Genomic DNA, 24,032 nt, shown 5'->3' on the forward strand with positions numbered 1-24,032 from the left:
CCTACATATGAAAATTGAGAAAGAACCCTTCAGCATTTTCTGAGAAATAGCGATAACAAACTTCAATTGTCAGAATCCAAAACGGCTGCCTGTCGGCCATGTTGTTTCCCGATTGGTCTCAAAATGCCATATGCATAACGTCCTATTAACAGCTAAGGTCATTTAAGGACGGCCTCCCGTGCGTGCGACATTCATGCGTGTGGCGAGTGCATATGTGTTTTGGGAGGTTGCGGTATACACTACATCTGCAAAGGAAAGAAATGTTAGCTAGGCCTATCGATCAAAAAACTTCAAGCATGACTTCCATATGCACTGCTTTCTCTGCCAAAGGGAAGTAACTCCGATAGATCAAGTAGCACATTTTCCTATGATCGGAACCCCTCGTAATTTCATACGAAATCTATGCAGACAGACGAAGGCGGGGTGTTCCGATTGACACACATAAACACACAAGATTGTTTCTGTAAATATTGTAAACAACGGGTCTCTGGATTAAAACTAGTAAACATTTCTCCATTGTAGTAGCGTATTATAGCTTTAGTTATATTACTAGCCTATAGATTCCTTATTAATACAGTTACGTATATTTTTCACACATCCGCCATTGTGACCGCCTCGAAGAATGAAACTTCAAACAACGGTAATCCGTACATGATGCAGATCTCATTCCTTCACAAACCGAAATACATTTTCTGCCTATAATTGGCTAGGTTGTTATTTTATATCAATTGATTTGTTGTTGTTTTATACATATTAAATTCCGACGGGGTAGATGGGGTAGGAGTAAACTTGCATAGGGTCACAATTGCGTTTGACGCATAAGCTAACAAGAGGCAGACATAGAAGAGTCTGGTTGAGAACGATTGAACAGAAAGGTGATGACATAAGGCTACAGACATCTGAAGAGGTCTTTGCCTAAAAATTTTCAATTACAGCGATGTACCGTTTTAAAATTTCACCATGGGCATCGTTCAGATGAATATAAATGGAAATGTTTAGTTGAATGAGAAAACAATGCATAACTTGCCATTTTCACTGTTGATTAATTCTAATTACGGTATTATCTTAGATGTGTTTTTGTTTCAATTTTTCACTCGGATAAACTAGGTATGCACACCAGACGAGGCATATGCTTTGCACACTATAGAATGGAATTCCCCAATCTCAAATCGGTGTATGCGATTATCCATCACAAAACTGAGGGGATAAGCGTTTTGTAACAATATGCACGAGATCTGGTGACAAACAGTGAATGGTTGGTTAGCTAGACGATCAGCCTACATCATCATCACTACGTGCGCTTTTTTTCAAAAGAAAACCGATTGTAGCATTCATAATGAAAGGACATCTGCTTTTTCAAATTTTCGAATGCATACATTTCATATATGCAGTCGTGATTACAAGGTAAATTAACCGAGTAATCGCCGCGGATTCGCGAGCACAGGTGAATTTTAACATGACCGCACTTTCCATATATTATAGTTATGCCTAATCAGAGACGAACGCTGAATTAAATATATATCTCTGGCCTTATCAAATGAATTACTTTTAATAGCACTATTAACAACGAAGGTCATTTAAGGACGGCCTCCCGTGCGTGCAACATGCACAGTGATCACCATTACCTGTTTAAGCGTGGCGGGGCACGCTTCGGTGGCTGCCGCCACGCTTACACATCCAAATTCACTCGGTCCGCCACGCATGTAATTTGTTACCTTACACCCCTATTTTCTATCGATTCCCAGCGGTTAACTGACCCGTTTCTATAGCGTTCGGTACTCATTACCTATGATCCCCGTTTTCACAGGTAAACTAGACCTAATTGACTAACATTATACCGATCGCGACCTCGTGGTAAGGTGTTACAGTTATGTTTTGATACGGTCGACTGACCTCTCGATCAGAACTGTCGGTAATGGAAATTTCCTGCGTTTCGTAGTAATAGCAGGAAATGTATGTCTGTTTGTTACTTGGGTAAGGGTGTTTATGAATATTGATGAGAAGGGAGCGTGAAGCACGTGAATTGTATGGGGCACGGGTGAGCCAGTTAGGATACACGTGGTGTATAGGTTAGTGGTCATTCTAGCCTGCGATTTCACAGGGCACGGTCGTTTTTTACTCAAGGAAATTTCAAAGTACATTCAAACAAAATTTTCCAATGCTTAGGCAGTTTTGGATGCAATTGTAGTAGTAGGTTGGTAACATCCCACGGTTTGCCAGAGTTTTTGGCTTATTAAGTTTTCTCTCTGGTTTTTAATCCGGGATGATTTGAGATAAGTTTGTAATACTCAGTGTGTATGCTGAAGTGTTGGGAGTGTGTCACATAATGTATTTCCAAGTATTGTGATTTATATATATATGTATGTTGAATAAATGCTCTGCTCCATATCAGGTATCGCTGTCGGGCAGGCTCATGCAAAGTATTTGTGTGTTGGGTTATTATTAGATACATGTAGGTGGTGGCTACTGTTCTGAGTATAGATCAGACTAATTGATGAACAATAGAAGGTCTAATGTTTTGACCATGCGAACGGGAGATGTGATAGTATGGCTTCCGTCGGGACATCTGAGAAAATGTATACCATCGACATCAGAAAAACCGACGATCCGACAAGATTATATTTTCGCAAGAATTGATATTCAGCGTGGATATTATCAAAACGCAAGCCAATATTTTAGAAGCATGGATACAATTTTGAAAATTTCACGGTTTGGTTTGGTTTGGTTTATTTTGTTTAACGTCCTATTAACATCTAAGGTCATTTAAGGACGGCCTCCCGTGCGTGCGGTATGTATGAGTGTGGCGAGTGCGTATGTGTGTTATGGGAGGCTGTGGTATGTTCGTGTTAAGTCTCCTTGTGATAGGCCGGAATTTCACGGCATTTTCACCATGAAGAGAGGAGCAGATCAGACATCCATCAGCTCCTTTTTTGGAACTCCGTCCAAACGACAAGCGATTGAAACGAGCGATGGAAACCTGCAAACAACAGCCCGAAATCGACTAAACACCGAGATGCATTTTATAAGCCATGGCTACAGAAGTACACACGGATTGTGCATGAAGATGACGAAGGTAAGCTTAAAATTATCCAACATTAGTTTGATTGATTAATTAGTGAATATTTCGTGTTGTCATTTATTTTCTTGTCACGTGCTATTTTTAGAAAGTATCATTAGACATTAGAGTGATGTCCCTTTCCAAACGTTCTCAAAACGTCCTATAATACAAGAGGCCCAGGGGCCTTAACGGTCATCTGACTCTAAATTAAAACCCTTATATTATTGTAGTATGTATTCTCTCTAGCAAGTATATAGTGGCACTGTTGGCCATGGTGGCTATCTTGGATTTCTGACCGACCCAATAAATAACAACACTTGGTCTGGACCATCTAAGGATAATATCTGGTAAGTTAGAGCTGAATCCCACCGGTGGAATTTGAGAAGAAGGTTGAAATAGGTGTTGTTCAGGAAAACCATGATTGCGCAATCATGTTACAAAATGGCCGCCATTGCTGCCATGTCATAGTTTTTACGAGGCCGAAAAAATAACAACACTTTGTTGGCCCTCCTTCCTTAACACCCTCACCCATTTCCAGCTCAATGGCACCAATGGAACTGGAGAATAAGTTTTAAATGTGTTTTTCAAGATGGCGGACATGGCGGCCATCTTGGATTTCAGACCAATCCAAAAAATAACAACACTTGGTCGGACTCATCTCAGGAACATTTCAGGCAAGTTTCAGCCAAACAGTACTGGTGGAACTTGAGAAGAAGTTTAAAATGTGTTTCTAAAGATGGTGGTTATGGCGGCCATCTTGGATTTCGGACCGACTCGAAAAATAACAACACTTGGTCGGGATCATATCAGGATAATTTCAGGCAAGTTTCAGCTCAATAGCTCTGGTGGAACTTGAGAAGAAGTTTAAAATGTGTTTTTCAAGATGGCCGCTATGGCGGCCATCTTGGATTTCGGATCGGCCCGAAAAATAACAACATTTGGTGGGGATCATCTCAGGATCATTTCTGGCAAGTTTCAGCCCAACAGCACTGGTGGAACTTGAGAAGGAATTTAAAATGTGTTTTTTCAAGATGGCGGCTATGGCGGCCATGGCGGCCATCTTGGATTCCGGATTGACCCGAAAAATAACAACACTTGGTCGGAATCATATCAGGATCATTTCAGGCAAGTTTCAGCTCAATAACACTGGTGGAACTTGAGAAGTTTAAAGTTTAAAATGTGTTTTTCAAGATGGCGGTTATGGCGGCCATCTTGGATTTCGGACCGACCCAAAAAATAACAACACTTGGTCGGGATCATATCAGGATCATTTCAGGCCAGTTTCAGCCCAACAGCACTGGTGGAACTTGAGAAGAAGTTTAAAATGTGTTTTTCAAGATGGCGGCTATGGCGGCCATCTTGGATTTTGGACCGACCCGAAAAATAACAACACTTGGTCGGGATCATATCAGGATCATTTCAGGCAAGTTTCAGCTCAATAGCACTGGTGGAACTTGAGAAGAAGTTTAAAATGTGTTTTTCAAGATGGCGGTTATGGCGGCCATCTTGGATTTTCGGACCGACCCGAAAAATAACAACACTTGGTCGGGATCATATCAGGATCATTTCTGGTAAGTTTCAGCCCAACAGCACTGGTAGAACTTGAGAAGAAGTTTAAAATGTGTTTTTCAAGATGGCGGCTATGGCGGCCATCTTGGATTTCGGACCGACCCGAAAAATAACAACACTTGGTCGGAATCATATCAGGATCATTTCAGGCAAGTTTCAGCTCAATAACACTGGTGGAACTTGAGAAGTTTAAAGTTTAAAATGTGTTTTTCAAGATGGCGGTTATGGCGGCCATCTTGGATTTCGGACCGACCCGAAAAACAACACTTGGTCGGGATCATATCAGGATCATTTCAGGGAAGTTTCAGCCCAACAGCACTGGTGGAACTTGAGAAGAAGTTTAAAATGTGTTTTTCAAGATGGCGGCTATGGCGGCCATCTTGGATTTCGGATCGACCTGAAAAATAACTACACTTGGTGGGGATCATCTCAGGATCATTTCTTGTAAGTTTCAGCCCAACAGCACTGGTAGAACTTGAGAAGAAGTTTAAAATGTGTTTTTCAAGATGGCGGCTATGGCGGCCATCTTGGATTTTGGACCGACCCGAAAAATAACAACACTTGGTCGGGATCATATCAGGATCATTTCAGGCAAGTTTCAGCTCAATAGCTCTGGTGGAACTTGAGAAGAAGTTTAAAATGTGTTTTTCAAGATGGCGGTTATGGCGGCCATCTTGGATTTCGGACCGACCTGAAAAATAACAACACTTGGTCGGGATCATATCAGGATCATTTCTGGTAAGTTTCAGCCCAACAGCACTGGTAGAACTTGAGAAGAAGTTTAAAATGTGTTTTTCAAGATGGCGGCTATGGCGGCCATCTTGGATTTCGGACCGACCCGAAAAATAACAACACTTGGTTGGGATCATATCAGGATCATTTCAGGCAAGTTTCAGCTCAATAGCACTGGTGGAACTTGAGAAGAAGTTTAAAATGTGTTTTTCAAGATGGCGGCTTATGGCGGCCATCTTGGATTTTCGGACCGACCCGAAAAATAACAACACTTGGTGGGGATCATCTCAGGATCATTTCATGGCAAGTTTCAGCTCAATAGCACTGGTGGAACTTGAGAAGAAGTTTAAAATGTGTTTTTCAAGATGGCGGCTATGGCGGCCATCTTGGATTTCGGACCGACCCGAAAAATAACAACACTTGGTGGGGATCATCTCAGGATCATTTCTGGCAAGTTTCAGCCCAACAGCACTGGTGGAACTTGAGAAGAAGTTTAAAATGTGTTTTTCAAGATGGCGGCTATGGCGGCCATCTTGGATTTCGGACCGACCCGAAAAATAACAACACTTGGTCGGGATCATATCAGGATCATTTCTGGCAAGTTTCAGCCCAACAGCACTGGTGGAACTTTAGAAGAAGTTTAAAATATGTTTTCAAAATGGCGGCTATGGCGGCCATCTTGGATTTCGGACCGACCCGAAAAATAACAACACTTGGTCAGGACCATCTCAGGATCATTTCTGGCAAGTTTCAGCTTAATCCCACTGGTGGAACTTGAGAAGAAGATTGAAATGTGAAAAGTTTACGGACGGCGGACGGCGGACGGCGCACGGCGCACGGCGGACGGCGGACGACGACGGACGAAGCACGATGGCTATAGGTCATCCTGACCCTTCGGGTCAGATGACCTAATAAAAGCCATACATAAAAAAAAATATAAACAAGAGGCCCAGGGGCCTTAACGGTCATCTGACTCTAAATTAAAACCCTTATATTATTGTAGTATGCATTCTCTGTAGCAAGTATATAGTGGCACTGTTGGCCATGGTGGCCATCTTGGATTTCTGAACAACCCAATAAATAACAACACTTGGTGTGGACCATCTCAGGATCATTTCTGGTAAGTTAGAGCTGAATCCCACCGGTGGAATTCGAGAAAAAGTTTGAAATAGGTGTTGTTCAGGAAAACCATGATTGCGCAATCATGTTACAAAATGGCCGCCATTGCTGCCATGTCAAAGTTTTTACAAGGCCAAAAAAATAACAACACTTTGTTGGCCCTGCTTCCTTAACATCTTCACCAATTTCCAGCTCAATGGCACCAGTGGAACTGGAGAAGAAGTATAAAATGTGTTTTTCAAGATGGCTGTCATGGCAGCCATCTTGGATTTCTGGCCGACCCGATAAATAGCTACACTTGGTAAGGACCATCTCAGGATCATTTCTGGTAAGTTAGAGCTGAATTCCACCAGTGGAATTTGAGAAGAAGTTTGAAATAGGTGTTGTTCAGGAAAACCATGATTGCGCAATCATGTTACAAAATGGCCGCCATATTGCTGCCATGTCAAAGTTTTTACGAGGCCAAAAAAATAACACTATGTTGGCTCGCCTTCCTTGACATCCTCATCCATTTCCAGCTCAAAGGCACCAATGAACCTGGAGAAGAAGTTTAAAATGTGTTTTTCAAGATGGTGGTTATGGTGGCCATCTTGGATTTCGGACCGACCCGAAAAATAACGAAAAATAACAACACTTGGTCGGGATCATATCAGGATCATTTCAGGCAAGTTTCAGCTCAATAGCACTGGTGGAAGTTGAGAAGAAGTTTAAAATGTGTTTTTCAAGATGGCGGCTATGGCGGCCATCTTGGATTTCGGACTGATCTAAAAAATAACAACACTTGGTCGAGATCATATCAGGATCATTTCAGGCAAGTTTCAGCTCAATAGCACTGGTGGAAGTTGAGAAGAAGTTTAAAATGTGTTTTTCAAGATGGCGGCTATGGCGGCCATCTTGGATTTCGGACTGATCTAAAAAATAACAACACTTGGTCGAGATCATATCAGGATCATTTCAGGCAAGTTTCAGCTCAATAGCACTGGTGAAACTTGAGAAGAAGTTTAAAATGTGTTTTTCAAGATGGCGGCTATGGCGGCCATCTTGGATTTCGGACCGACCCGAAAAATAACAACACTTGGTCGGGATCATATCAGGATCATCTCAGGCAAGTTTCAACTCAATAGCAGTGGTGGAACTTGAGAAGAAGTTTAAAATGTGTTTTCAAGATGGCGGCTATGGCGGCCATCTTGGATTTCGGACCGATCCGAAAAATAACAACACTTGGTCGGGATCATATCGGGATCTTTTCAGGCAAGTTTCAGCTCAATAGCACTGGTGGAAGTTGAGAAGAAGTTTAAAATGTGTTTTTCAAGATGGCGGCTATGGCGGCCATCTTGGATTTCAGACTGATCTAAAAAATAACAACACTTGGTCGGGATCATCTCAGGATCATTTCTGGCAAGTTTCAGCCCAACAGCAGTGGTGGAACTTGAGAAGAAGTTTAAAATGTGTTTTCAAAATGGCGGCTATGGCGGCCATCTTGGATTTCGGACCAACCCGAAAAATAACAACACTTGGTCAGGACCATCTCAGGATCATTTCTGGCAAGTTTCATGTGAATCCTACTGGTGGAACTTGAGAAGAAGATTAAAATGTGAAAAGTTTACGGACGGCGGACGGCGGACGGCGCACGGCGCACGGCGGACGGCGGACGACGACGGACGAAGCACGATGGCTATAGGTCATCCTGACCCTTCGGGTCAGATGACCTAATAAATCATCTCCGAATCTCTCCAAAATCTCTGTAATTTTTTATTCAATAACTATTATCTATCTTGGAATGTGATTTTCTTATTATTGTTAATTATAATAAGTTGATTGGAATGCCAAGTATAATATGTAATTAATGTACTGATATTTTTTAAAAGATCTCACTTATCATTTATAATTTTTTTTCATAAATTTATTAATTTTTAATATTTAACTATCATTCAGTGGTTGAATATCATATGTGATATCTTTTTGTCTATTTTAAATAAGCAAATATAAGAAAGATTGATATGATTCTATTTAATAATATAGAAATACCTCAATATTGTTTTCTTATTAAATAGGCATGTTCTGTGCACAAAACATAAGCAACTTCCAAGGAATGACAGCACAAACTGGATTAAGACACCTTGCCAGTCCTACAGGGAAGATGCTATTAGGAGGCATCAAGATTCAACATGCCATAGAGTTGAAATTATGTTGTGTATTTAAATAATATTACATTCTTGTCATTAAATAGTTATAGATCTATGTAATAGTTGCTATTAATATAATTTAAGTTAATTTATTTAGATATTATAGTGCAATTATTAAAGGTGCATTGCATGTATGTGGTGAGTGCGTAGATGTGTTTTTTTTGGAGGCTAGGGGTATATTCGTGTTAAGTCACTGTGTGATAGGCCGGACCTTTTGCCGATTTATAGTGCTACCTCACTGAAGAATACTGCCGAAGACACCCAGCAGGACACCCCACCCGATCACATTATACTGACAACGGGCCAACCTGTCGTCCCACTCCCAAAATGCTGAGCGCTAAGCAGGAGTAGCAACTACCTTGTATGAAAACAATATGGAAGAGATAATGTGAAATTTCTTTTGTGGACAACAGCTTCGAAAACTGAAATTCTCACTTTTGCATAGATAAAAACTGTAAATGTTAACACCATTATAATTATTGATATAATAATGATATGATATAATTGATATAATTCATGAATAATTAAAATATTTAAAGAAATAACCTGTACGATAAAACCCCAAATATCGGACACATTTTTCACAAGTATAAATAAAACAAGAGGCCCATGGGCCTTAACGGTCATCTGACTCAAAATTAAAGACCCTTATCCTATTGTAGTATGCATTCTCTGTAGCGAGTAAAGTGGCACTGTTGGCCATGGCGGCCATCTTGGATTTCTGACCGACCTGAAAAATAGCAACACTAGGTCAAGACCATCTCAGGATCATTTCTGGTAAGTTAGAGCTAAATCCCACTGATGGACTTTGAGAAGAAGTTTTAAATAGGTGTTGTTAAGGAAGAACCATGATTGTGCAATCATGTTACAAAATGGCCGCCGTGGCTGCCATGTCAAATTTTTTAAGAGGCCGAAAAATTAAAACACTTTGTTGGCTCTCCTTCCTTAACATCCACACCAATTTCCAGCTCAATGGCACCAGTGGAACTAGGGAAGAAGTTTAAAATGTGTTTTTCAAGATGGCTGCCATGGTGGCCATCTTGGATTTCTGACTGACCCGATAAATAACAACACTTGGTCAGGATCATTTCTGGTAAGTTAGAGCTGAATCCCACTGATGGAATTTGAGAAGAAGTTTGAAATAAGTGTTATTAAGAAGAACCATGATTGCACAATCGTGTTACAAAATGGCCACCGTGGCTGCCATGTCAAAGTTTTTACGGGGCCGAAAAATAACAACACTTTGTTGCCTCTCCTTCCTTAAACATCCTCACCAATTTTCAGCTCAATGGCATGGGTGGAACTGGAAAAGTTTAAAATGTGTTTTTCAATATGGCTGCCATGGCGGCCATCTTGGATTTCTGACTGACCCGATAAATAACAACACTTGGCCAGGACCATCTCAGGATCATTTCTGGTAAGTTAGAGCAGAATCACACTGGTGGAATTTGAGAAGAAGTTTTAAATAGGTGTAGTTAAGGAAGAACCATGATTGCGCAATCATGTTACAAAATGGCCACCATGGCTGCCATGTCAAAGTTTTTACGGGGCCGAAAAATAACAACACTTTGTTGCCTCTCCTTCCTTAATATCCTCACCAATTTCCAGCTCAATCGCACCAGTGGAACTGGAGAAGAAGTTTAAAATGTGTTTTTCAAGATGGCGGCCATCTTGGATTTCTGGCCGACCTGAAAAATAACAACACTTGGTCAGGACCATCTCGGGATCATTTTTGGTAAGTAAGAACTGAATCCCACTGGTGGAATTTGAGAAGAAGTTTCAAATAGGTGTTGTTCAGAAGAACAGTGATTGCGCAATCATGTTACAAAATGGCCGACGTGGCTGCCATGTCAAAGTTTTTACGAAGCCGAAAAATAACAACACTTTGTTGGCTCTCCCTCCTTAACATCCTCAACAATTTCCAACTCAATGGCACCAGTGGAACTGGAGAAGAAGTTTAAAATGTGTTTTTCAAGATGGTTGCCATGGCGGCCATCTTGAATATCTGACCGACCTGAAAAATAACAACACTTGGTCGGGATCATCTCAGGATCATTTCAGGCAAGTTTCAGCTCAATAGCACTGGTGGAACTCGAGAAGAAGTTTCAAATGTGTTTTCAAAATGGCGGCTGTGGCGGCCATCTTGGATTATAGACCGACCCGAAAAATAACAACACTTGGTCGGGACCATCCCAGCATCATTTCAGGCAAGTTTCAGCTGAATCCTACTGGTGGAATTTGAGAAGAAGTTTGAAATGTGAAAAGTTTACGCACGGCGGACGGCGAACGGCGAACGGCGAACGGCGGACGGCGCACGACGACGGACGAAACATGATGACTATAGGTCATCCTGACCCTTCGGGTCAGATGACCTAAAAATCACATAACATGTATCTTACAGTAGCTCAAGTGGTTAAAGAGTTCGTTTTTCACTCCCTAATCCAGTCCTGGTGTGGGTTCTATCGTCGTTCATCGCGATATTTTCTTTTTCTTCAGAAAATGCCCAAACGAAATAGCCAGAAGGCTAAACGGATGCAGCATGACCCAAAAGTTATCGATAATGCCGTTACTGCAGTTAAAACGGGTGTAACGATAGTCAGGAAAGCTGCACATAATTTTGGAGTCCCTAAATCAACCGTCGGTGATAGGCTCTCGGGAAGAGTAGTGGAGGGAACTTTGCCGGGACAGATGCCGACTTTCCCATTGGAAGTCGAAAATGAGGTGGCTGAAAAAATCAAACAGGCCGGAAGATGGGATTTACTATTACAAGAGCCCAGCTCTGTATAAAGATGGCGCGTCTGGCCTGTGTTATGCACGTGACAACACCATTCAGAAATGACATTCCCGTGAAGGACTGGCTGTCTAGCTTTCAAAAACGTCATCCAGATTTAAGTCTGAGAACTCCAACTCCACTCAACGCCGTAAGGGCCAGAATGCTCAAACCTGAGGTCACTCAGAAGTATTCCAACGATCTAGGTAAAACACTCACGTCTCTTGGACTAAAAAAAAAACTGATTTGGAACATTGACGAAACAAATGTTTCGTTGACACATAAGCCATGTTGGGTACTGGCGGAGACGGGGCAACGCAATGTTCCGGGAAGAGTCGGCAACAGTCGTGATGGAGTAACGGTGTTGACATGCATAAATGCTGCTTGTTGCGACATCCCTCCGCTGGTTATTGTAAAGGGCCTCACTGAAAAATCTTTACGTGCTTACAATGTTGCCGAAGGTCCCGTCGGCACTAAGTATACTTTCCAGAAAAAGGCCTGGATTGTGGACACAGGGTGTGTCATGGTTAAAAGACCACTTCCTCAAGTTTTGTGGACAGGAGAGACCCAAAGTTGTAATTCTCGACAGCCATAGCAGCCATGAAACACTTGGGCTCTTACAGTTGGCCAGGGAAAATGGTATCGTGTTGTTTGCTCTCCCTCCTCCTACGACACAATACCTGAACCCGCTAGACACAATTTTTCGGGCCATTTCAAAGGGTGTAGTACAATCGCCTTTGTACTGAGTTTATGAATTTGGCAAATTTGATAACGAAATGGGAGTTTCCGAAACTCTTTGGTGATGCATACAAAAAAAAACCCACAAAAAACCAGTCAACAAAGAAAATATCACAAAGGGTTTTGAAGTTTGTTGAATTTATCCTTTTAATAAAGAAAACATCCCTCAATCTGCTTTCGCGCCCTCCATCCCGTTCGATATATCCGCTGAGTAATCTTCTGCATCTGAGCCATCTTCGGTTTCTTCTGCCGAGATACCGTCATCCTCCGCCGAGTTTCCTTCTGCTGTTGAACAATTGTACGGCGCTGTGTTACCCCATCATTCCCTGCTTGTACAGAATCATCAATTCCTCTGGAACCGACTTTTAACATTTCAAGTGATCTGCCATATCATGTTGCTAATTAGGTGACAGTTTTGGCGACTGCCGATGAGAACGGAGTTGCAAGTAGAGAGGACACTGAAACTCTTCTTAATTTGATAACTAACGGCCAAGCCGATTTGTTATCATGGAATGCGGAGATAGATACCTTATTCAAGTTACCTTCAGCACCTGTAAATATAGATAAACAAAATGGAGGCAAACGAAAACTGACAAGCCACCGACTTTTGACATCAGATGAGATATTTTCAAATAAGCAAAGGGAGAAAGAGGAACGCGAGAGACTTGAGAGGGAGAAAGAGCAAAGAGGAAGAGTGAGGATAAAGCAAAAAAATATTAAGCCACGAAAAATCAAAAATGTAAAAAAGGAATGAGTAACATGTATACTTAGTTTCTACCTTGATCATGAAAGTTAAACTTATTGCATGTGAACAGCACGTCCTGCTATTGTTTTTATTATATCGTCATTGCGTGTAATATTACTTGTAAATGCATGAACACAAACTTTTTTTTCATTATCAGAAATAACGTTTGAATTGTTAAACGTCTTTTTTTCTGTAATTTTATGGTGTTACTGTTTGGGACATCCTCGCATGCTAACCAGCGATTTTGTCTTTGTTGTTTATCTTCCTATCAATACCTTCGATGTCTTTCCACGCATGCGGAGGATCAAGGTACACACGGTATATACAGTAGATTCCGGTCATGGCTGTCTATTAATAAAATTTACAGGTGTTCTTTGTTGTCACGGATCATTCGCAGAAGTGTGAATATGTTCACAAAAAAGACCTGTCTGAAATTAGCATGATCTTTTAACACAAATCACCAATGATCTTATATGGGAACACCAGGCCGCTTTGTTGTTAATCCGTAATATTAATCAAACAGTTGCATATTAAACCGCACAAAATTACGTTTTTTCCCCAACTTCTGTCGACAATTATCCTTACACTGTTGCTATTTTCAAGAAAATGTTACTTGTCCGATAGACTATTTGTGCTGACTTAAACGTTCATTGATGAAGTTTATTGAATGAAGTGACTCTGAACAAATCATATTTATGTTTACATACACTGTTCGGAAGGCTCAGTTGCGGTAATTTGAATATACCCTCGTTATACCGCCACCTTTTGTTCTTGTTGTAATTGGCAGTATAAAGAGGGTGGCGGTAGTATCGAATTTGACAAAAACAAAAATTTAGGAATCCAATGTCTTTTATTGTGATCAAATCAGAAAACACAAACATTTCAATTTCAGGTACTGAACAGTAAGAGTGTCTAAACATGGTTATTGTTTTTGTAGTTTGGTTAAAAAATCACTGATATGCTTTTGTCGCATATTGTCTGTGATAATTTCCGATGTTTTTTGAAATCATTCTGCAAGAGTCTATTTCTAATTATGTTGTTTTGTCCGACGTTTCTAGAAATCGCATTACCGTTTCTATAACGGCTTTTGCCTCTGTTCCGCTCGGAATATGTTGTGGTTCGTCATCATCATCGTCAGTGTTAAGGTCCGTTTCAGGGCAGTAACTCTAGCGGCAAGCCCGTTTGCCCTGCATGTAGGGCGAAAGAATTGTACCTGCTGACCCCATTGCATGATCGTAAGAGGCGTCTTCATTTGGGATCTTATATTTTCTCTTCTTTCTTACCAACTTTCTTCTTTCTAATGTCTCCCTTGACACTGCCTCACTTTTGGCCTTTAGTTGAGCGTTCGCCGTTGTGAGGAAGGCTTTAGCTTCTGTCCCCTAGCCGAGACATACCAGAGTTTTTTTAACAAGAGGCCCATGGGGCCTGTATCGCTCACCTGGTTGGATTTGACCAAATGTCAAAATAATGTACATGTTCAATTTGTCAATACATATACAAAAATGTACTCTCTGAAAGACCACATGGATTATTTTTACACAGTAATGGTGTTTAAAGAAACTAAGTCCCTTAGGGTGGGGAAAACCCTTTGGCCTATTTTTACATAAAAATTGTGTTTATCCCTTAATGCCCAGCGATACTATACATAGTTATGGGATTGAGGGTCACAGTAACCATTTATGCAAAATCTGTTCCCCCATCACCAGGGATGTTTCTGACCAAATTGGGTTCAAATCCATTTAAAACTCAAATCTCTATTTCCCCTATTTGGCCCCTCCCTTCAGGCCCCTTGGGGGTCAGAGTCAATATTTATATAAACTCCCTTTCCCCCTTCCCCTAAGGATATTCCAGACCAAATTTGGTTCAAATCCATTCATAACTTTATGAAAATAACGATTTAAAGGAGTAACCCCTATTTCCCTATTTGGCCCAGCCCCTCAGGCCCCTCAATATTTATACAAACTCTTTCCCCCCCTTCCTCTCTGGATGTTCCTGACCAAATTTAGTTAAAATCCATTCGTAACTTAATAATTAATAGCGATTTAAAGGATTAACCCCTATTTTCCCTATCAGACCCCACTCCTCAGTCCCCTGGAGATTCAGAGTAAAACATTATACCAACTCGGTTCCCCTTCGCCAATGAATATTCCTGACCATATTTGGTTTAAGTCCATTTAAAACTTTATGACTAGTAGCAATTAAAAGACTAATCTCTATTTCCCCTACTTGGCCCCGCCCCTTAGGCCCCTAGGGGTACAGAGTAAAAATTCATATAAACTCTGTTCCCCCTCCCCTCAAGGATGTTCCTGACCAAATTTGGTGAAAAGCTATTCAATACTTCAGGAGTAGTAGCGATTTAAAGGAGTGACCCTATTTCCCCCACCCCTCAGGCCCCTGGGGGTTGAGAATAAAGATTTAAACAAACTCTGTTCCTCTTCCTCCAAGGATGTTCCTGACCAAATCTGGTTCAAATTCATTAATAACTTTATGACTAGTAATGATTTAAAGGATTAACCCTATTTCCCCTATTTGGCCCTGCCCCTCAGGCCCCTGGGGGTTCAAAGTAAAAATGTATACAAACTCTGTTTCCTTTCTGCCAAGGATGTTACTGACCAAATTTGGTTCAAATTCATTCATAACTTTATGACTAGTAACGATTTAAAGGATTAACCCTATTTCCCCTATTTGGCCCTGCCCCTCAGGCCCCTGGGGGTTCAAAGTAAAAATTTATACAAACTCTGTTTCCTTTCTGCCACGGATGTTACTGACCAAATTTGTTCAATTCATTCATAACTTATGACTAGTAACGATTTAAAGGATTAACCCTATTCCCCTATTTGGCCCTGCCCCTCAGCCCCTGGGGGTTTCAAAGTAAAATTTATACAAACTTCTGTTCCCTTCTGCCAAGGATGTTACTGACCAAATTTGGTTCAAATTCATTCATAACTTATTGACTAGTAACGATTTAAAGGATAACTCTATTTCCCCTATTTGGCCCCCGCCCCTCAGGCCCCTGCGGGTTCAGAGTAAAAATTTATACAAACTCTGTTCCCTTTCTGCCAAGGATGGTTCCTGACCAAATTTGGTTCAAATTCATTCATAAACTTTATTACTGTAGCGATTTAAAGGAGTAACCCATTTCCCCTATTTGGCCCCGCCCCCTCAGGCCCCTGGGGGTTCAGAGTAAAAATTTATAAAAACTCTGTTCCCCTTCTGCCAAGAATGTTCCTGACCAATCTGGTTCAAATTCATTCATAAACTTTATGACTAGTAGCGATTTAAAGGATAAAACCCTATTTCCCCTATTTGGCCCCGCCCCTCAGGCTCCTGGGGTTCAAAAGTAAAAATGTATACAAACTCTGTTTCCTTTCTGCCAAGGATGTTACTGACCAAATTTGGTTCAAATTCATTAATAACTTTATGACTAGTAACGATTTAAAGGATTAACCCTATTTCCCCTATTTGGCCCTGCCCCTCAGGCCCCTGGGGGTTCAGAGTAAAAATTTATACAAACTCTGTTCCCCTTCTGCCAAGGATGTTCCTGACCAAATCTGGTTCAAATTCATTCATAACTTTATGACTAGTAGCGATTTAAATGATTAACCCTATTTCCCCTATTTGGCCCTGCCCCTCAGGCCCCTGGGGGTTCAGAGTAAAAATGTATACAAACTCTGTTCCCCTTCTGCCAAGAATATTCCTGACTAAATCTAGTTCAAATTCATTCATAACTTTATGACTAGTAGCGATTTAAAGGAGTAACCCTATTTCCCCTATTTGGCCCCGCCCCTCAGGCCCCTGGGGGTTCAGAGTAAAAATGTATACAAACTCTGTTCCCCTTCTGCCAAGGATATTCCTGACCAAATTTGGTTCAAATTCATTCATAACTTTATGACTAGTAGCGATTTAAAGGATTAACCCTATTTCCCCTATTTGGCCCCGCCCCTCAGGCCCCTGGGGGTTCAGAGTAAAAATGTATACAAACTCTGTTCCCCTTCCCCCAAGGATGTTCCTGACCAAATTTGGTTCAAATTCATTCATAACTTTATGACTAGTAGCGATTTAAAGGAATAACCCTATTTCCCCTATTTGGCCCCGCCCCTCAGGCCCCTGGGGGTTCAGAGTAAAAATGTATACAAACTCTGTTCCCCTTCCCCCAAGGATGTTCCTGATCAAATTTTGTGAAAATCCATTCAATACTTTAGGACTAGTAGCAATTTAAAGAAAAAGTTGACGGACGCCGGACGCCGGACGACGGACGCTGCACCATGGCATAAGCTCACCGGCCCTTCGGGCCAGGTGAGCTAAAAATGGTAGTTGCTACTCCTGCTAAACGCTCATCATATTTGGAGTGGGACGACTAGTTCGCCTGTTGTCAATATAATGTGATCGGGTGGGGTGTCCTGCTGGGTGCTTCAGTTAGGTAGCACAATAAATCAGCAAAAGTTCCGGCCTTTCACAAGGAGACTTAACGCGTACATACCGCAGCCTTTCCAAAATACACATACGCACTCATCACACGCATGCATACCGCAAACACGGGATTTGGTTTGGTTTATTTTGTTTAACGTCCTATTAACAGCTAAGGTCATTTAAGGACGGCCTCCCGTGCGTGCGACATGCATGCGTGTGGTGAGTGCATGTGTGTGCTTTGGGAGGCTGCGGTATGTTCGTGTTAAGTCTCCTTGTGATAGGCCGGAACTTTTGCCGATTTATAGTGCTACCTAACTGAAGCATACTGCCGAAGACACCCAGCAGCACACCCCACCCGGTCACATTATACTGACAACGGGCCAACCAGTCGTCCCACTCCCAATATGCTGAGCGCTAAGCAGGAGTAGCAACTACCATTTTTAAAGTATGTCTCGGCAAGGGGACAGAACCCAAAGCCTTCCTCACAGGGGCAAACGCTCAACTAAAGGCCAAAAGTGAGGCATTGTCAAGGGAGACATAAGGAAGAAGACAGTTGTTCAGAAAGAATAGAAAAGATAAGATCCCAAATTTAGTCGCCTCTTACGATCATGCAATGGGGGCAGCAGGTACAATTCTTACGCCCTACCTGCAGGGCAGACACACGGGAGGCCGTCCTTAAATGACCTTAGCTGTTAGTAGGACGTTAAACAAATAAAACCAAACGAAACCAAATCATGCAGCAGAGAATCCGAGGGAGTATCAGTTGCAGTGCTGTAGTAGGGCCAGCCTCTCCCTCAAAAACTGCGACTCTCACGGGCTTCAGATCAGTTGTCCAGTGGCAATCATTGCAGGCGTGCTCAGCACCTCCATCTCGGTCTAGAGGTCTGCCAGCGGGATGATGTCGGCGGGTGGGTTGCCATAACCACTATCGGGGTCCAGCTCTGATAATTCCATATCGGCTCCACCAATAGTGTTTGCATGATCTGGGTATCTAGCCCCTTCGTCGTCGGATGTATTGCCGCCATGTTGTTTACATTGGTGATGACACTTCGGAGCATCCCACGGGAAATTCATTTAAATTAGGTCACAATACAGAAAATGTGTGCTTTTCGCCTGTCAAATGGTTGAAAACTGACAGTGATTTTGTGTAAAAGTTTATTGTCAAACTCCTCTATCGTTTGCTTTACCTAGCGTATCATAATGAAGTAACGTATCTTGTCTATACACATACGACAACAAGAAATATACATCTCGTTTTTTGTCGTCTGTATACGACAACGAGGAGACGCCACGTTTTTTTCTCTCGTCTGTATACGACAACGGTACGGAAGGAGTTAATTAAAAGAAAATACATGAAACCAGCTTCATTTCAAGAGAAAATGACAGGTTCCATGTACGCAAGGAAATTGGTACCCTAACCCGGGCAGGCAGTTTACCAGCAGAATGCAAGGAATTTGTGTAGGATAAAAAACAATATTTCAAAGTATCGATAAAAGAGCTATTTACCTGAAAAGAAAGTGAAACAAGATATAAAACTTGCAATATTTGTTTAGTCACTATCAGTCATGTTATATTTCGTTTTTAACGCCCTAATTATAATTAACAACGATGCCCATTTAAGGACGTGGCCTACACATGTCGGCATTACTTGTATTACTATGCGTGTAACGGTTAGTTATATATTTTGAAAGGCACAAACTAAAGGGTTTGAGTGTTGCTGTTAAGAGGAATAAACAAGAGGCCCAGAGGGCCTGTATCGCTCACCTGGTTTCATGTCGCTGGTATTGATGTAAATATTTATCATAAGCATTTTATATGGGTACATGTACATTGGTTTTTATTTAAATACTAAAAATGCCAAAAAGTGCATTAATCCATGAAATGAAATTGACTTTTGGCGCGACCCCATAGGGATGCTACCATACAAATGTGAGTGATATCCATTGCTTAGTTTCATAGAAGAACTTGTTTAGACCAATTGACCCCTTTTGACCCTGCCCTCTGCCCGCTGGGGGGGTCAGCTCCTTCCTTTACGCAATTTTGAATCCCTACCCCAATAGGATGCTACCAGTCAAACCATTGCTAAGTTTCAGAGAATAAGTTGTTTAAATCAATTTAGCCAAATTGACCCCTTTTGGCCCCACCCCTCAGCCCCCTGGCGGCCGGGTCAACCCTAACATTTTTACAGTTTTGAATCCCCACCCCATAACCATGCTACCATACAAATGTGAGTAATATCCATTGCTTGGTTTCAGAGAAGCAGTTGTTTAAACAAATTGACCAATTTTGGCCCTGCCCCTCAGGCCCCTGGGGGTCAGCCCCATCATTTGTACAATTTTGAATCCCCACCCCATAGTGATGCTACCAGGCAAATATGAGCGACAGTCATTACTTGGTTTCAGAGAAGAAGTCGTTTATATCAATAGTGCCAAATTGACCACATTTGGCCCCGCCATTCAGGCCCCCAGGGGGTCAGCCCCATCATTTGTACAATTTGGAATCCCCACCCAATAATGATGCTACCAGGCAAATATGAGCGATAGCCATTGCTTGGTTTCAGAGAAGTCGTTTATATCAACATGGCCGGATTGACCCCTTTTGGCCCCGCCCCTCGGGGCCCCCAGGGGGTCAGCCCCATCATTTGTACAATTTTGAATCCCCACCCCATAATGATGCTACCAGGCAAATATGAGCGATAGCCATTGCTTGGTTTCAGAGAAGAATTCGTTTATATCAATATAGTCGGATTGACCACATTTGGCCCCGCCCCTCAGGCCCCCAGGGGGTCAGCCCCATCATTTGTACAATTTTGAATCCCCACCCCATAGTGATGCTACCAGGCAAATATGAGCGATAGCCATTGCTTGGTTTCAGAGAAGAAGTCGTTTATATCAATAGCGCCAAATTGACCCCGCTCCAGAGGCCCCCAGGGGGTCAGCCCCATCATTTGTACAATTTTGAGTCCCCTACCCATAGGGATGCTTCTGACCAAATTTGTTCAAATTCCGATCAGCGGTTATGAAGAAGTCAAATAAGTCAAATTGTTGACGGACGGACGGACGCCACGGTATGGCATAAGCTCACCTTGGTCCTTCGGACCAGGTGAGCTAATAAAACCAAACCATATGTAACGGACTTCCTGTTATGTCCCGAATCGTTCAACAAGTCATTGGGGCGACACGCATCAAAGCCAAAATTTCAACACTGTGCACAGATGGTTAAGTTTTGTTCTTTCGGCGCAGTTCCAAAAACCTACACTTTGCGCAAATGGTTTGGTTTTAGAAGTTTAGCGTCCTATCACCAGCTATATGTTCATCTGTATATTAAAATCTGCGTTCCTTGTTTAGTAAATGAATTACTTAATTAGTTGGCAGGTGCATCATTAACTAATTTGGCTTTAATATAAAGCCAAGGAAGCCAAACGTTTTTGGCACAAAGCAATGTATCGTTGAGCGGTCTCTTAGGATAAAACATATCTGACCCCTATTGCATATTGACATTGATGGAAACCCTGCCTTTATATATATTCCTAGACTAATTCGCTGATATACTTTGATATAAAGATAGACAACCTATAATGTTAATGGATCAGTAAAAATACCTGCTGAGCGGAGGCTAGTAACACTACATGAGTGATGTTAACAAAACAACATATATAGGTAATTACCAAAAACTGCGTTGGTGCTTTTATTTGTATTTTATTAAAGACTCAACAAGTATACACCATTGTATTCATATTTCACTTGCTCCATATTATAAATTTGGAAAATAGCATTCAAGCTCATTCTCGATCGTATACCCACACATATTTCAGAACAATGGTGTAGGAACACGGCAAGTATCACTTTATGACATTCGTTATTGATATACATAAATATTGTACATAGGAATTTTCAGACTACTTTGAGAGAGACTGATAGCACAGATTTAATTTCAACGTTTTAAACAAGCCTCATCCAACTATGCAGCTGCGAGACAAGTGGTCAACATCAATTGTTATAATAACCATCCTTCACCGACTCTATTATAAGATCATCACTCGATGAAATCAAATTTCATATGTATTTGTTACCAATATAATATTCAATTTGCTTCAAGTTTCATATAAACCAAATGTTGGGCCCGAATTACAAAAACAAAATGCACAATATAACAATGATATAACACTTGGACTGAACGTCATCTGGAAGCCGAACGCCCTCTTTATCGGAGATTTAATGTAACCATACCAAAACGTCACTCGTCCGAGAACAAAGAGGAAAACACGAATTGGAATAATTGTCATGGATTCCGGCGAGATGAAGGAAGCGAGCAGGACGGAGGACGAGACGTGCAACACTAGCTGTTCTAGAGTGTTCTGTACGTAACGTTTGTGGACATCCACTAGATGTTCCCCTCGGCCCTCGATGGGGTCAATGGCGCTGGTGAAGAATCGCTTGTAAGCAACCATCATGATACCTGTAATTAAGATAAATGATGAGAACATTTAAAAAAAATTGGGCAAAGTTAAAATGTCACCATATTATTATAACTTATCACTTCAAATCGAATCATTGCTATTAACTATTATTAATATATAAATTACAAATCATTTAAATAAATGGTATTATACCTGTATTTAGTAAAACTGCTAAATATCTCCGATACAAAACTTCATAATTAATTTATACACAAATCCCCCAAAAAAGTACATACTATTTCTTATAACTTCTAACATGTAATTAAACATATTGTTTTTCAATGGTTGGTAAATAAGACTGATAGATTGTAATTATAAACAAGTATTTAAAATGTAAGAAAACTTTTCAAAATGTAATAAAACAATTAACTGATAATTGAATTTAAGAATGTTCAATTGGTACGAAGAAGTATTTATAACAGCTTTTTCATAAATAATACCTACGATCGGATGTTGATGATTACGCGTACAAACAATCGCATTAAATTACGGTATATGGTAAACATATTCCCGAGTTAGTAACGAAAATACGTTGTCTTTTACTGGTAAGAGTTCCCTCCCCTTCATGTTTATTTCATGTATAGTTAGCTTGGTAGTACCCTTACGGGCGTTTTGATGTGTCGACATTTTGGTATACGAGTGAATAAATCAACGAACCTTGTTTTCTTGTTATATGTCACGATCAGTAGCCACTTTAACATTTAGTGATATTCTCTATTTGATTGCCGATATTTAGAACATTCATCACACGATGTATGTGTTCGGATGTAAGCTACCAAACCAAAAATCATACATTCACTTTGGCAGTGTTTTTTTTTCGTTTTTGTTGCTTTGCTCTTAATGATTACCTAGAGAAATATCGCCAACACAAATCAGATTAAATAATACAATCATGTTTAATTGATTTTTAATTATATCCTGTACCTTATATTTACATGTAAAAACATTAAATACTTTGTGAAATAGAACCCGTATTAACGTAAGGTACTATACATTACTATATATTTAAAAAAAAAGGGAAAAGTCTAAAAACGAGTCAATATTTATATGCATTGGCATCTTTAAATATTTCAGTTTTGACACATATACCATACTTAAAAGCACGGTTTTCCATAACTTTTCACCAAGTTGTATTACTTTTAACTTACCTGCTGTTAATAAAAGGACGGGCCAAATTTGCCAGCGTAAACAGTATATAATTCTCATCGACACCGTCTCCAGTCGAGGCGTGGGTGCTGGAAGCAACACAAACCCCAGTATGCACGACACCACACAACATGCCATACCACCGATAATGTTGTTTCGAACATATTTTCTATCGTCAGGATACGACTTCATTGCGCTGCGGGTATAATGATAGAAACGCACCACCTGACAAGTAAATAGCTGATCAAGTTACTCTACATAGCTAGAGTGTATAGTGGCGTCTAAACTTCTGCAAGTCGCTCGGTCTGCGGCGTGTAAACACCCCCGTCATATTTTTACCTGTGTATGATCCTCTGTCGCGACACGGACTATTGACCTCGCACAGATGTGACACAGGTGTGTAGTCTACGTGGACATGTTTGACGACTTTTGTGATTGGATTATCTATCTTTGAGCGCCCCCGGCACCTCTCATAGCTTAACGGTTTGGTTTATTGTTGTTTATATTCCTATCAATACCTTAACGGTCGGACTGATTTAGTGAAATACTTTATAAAACTGTGTTGACATTCAAAACAGAAAGCTTTCATAGTTACTCAAAAAGAATAACTACATGTTTAAATTAGTACAAGTAGTGAACGTGACTTATAAATCGTATATGGACGGCATTAACTATATACATTGTATTTTAGCAAAATTAGTTGTCGTTATATGCCGATTTGTATTCACTTTTTTGGCCCTAATGGACATATATGTATGAATCGGTGTTGTTTGCTATAAGCAAGCCCTTTTAATATTTATCACTACCCAACTTGGGTAAAAATACACATCGAATTGATTTCTATCACTAAAAGATAAATGTATTCAAGTGAAGAACTATTTATATACTTTTATGTTAAAATTATTTCCCATAGTCCATGTCCTTTGACGTCGCCGTGTGCTTTTGATATATTTAATAAAATTAATCAGCTTGAATGTATATACATGTGCTATATTTATCTTTACATAAACAGCATACGTAAGATTTAAGACTGCCTGGCCTCTTTGTCAAGCTCTGACTGTGAGCGACAATCAAGTTTACCTGTATGTCAATATTACATA

At 40.8% G+C, this 24,032-nt stretch overlaps 1 protein-coding gene across 1 annotated transcript; it reads right to left on the reverse strand.

Moving 5' to 3' along the window:
- Window positions 1–20,983: 20,983 nt before the first annotated feature.
- Window positions 20,984–23,291, reverse strand: LOC117341449. Its single transcript, XM_033903299.1, has 2 exons — window positions 22,935–23,291; window positions 20,984–21,785 (listed from the first exon to the last, which is right to left on the reverse strand). The coding sequence occupies exons 1-2, from the start codon at window positions 23,122–23,124 to the stop codon at window positions 21,421–21,423; spliced, it is 555 nt and encodes a 184-aa protein (XP_033759190.1). The 5' UTR covers window positions 23,125–23,291; the 3' UTR covers window positions 20,984–21,420.
- Window positions 23,292–24,032: the final 741 nt, after the last annotated feature.

The sequence above is a fragment of the Pecten maximus genome, chromosome 13 (assembly GCF_902652985.1).
Source record: "Pecten maximus chromosome 13, xPecMax1.1, whole genome shotgun sequence".
Taxonomy (NCBI): Eukaryota; Metazoa; Mollusca; class Bivalvia; order Pectinida; family Pectinidae; genus Pecten; species Pecten maximus.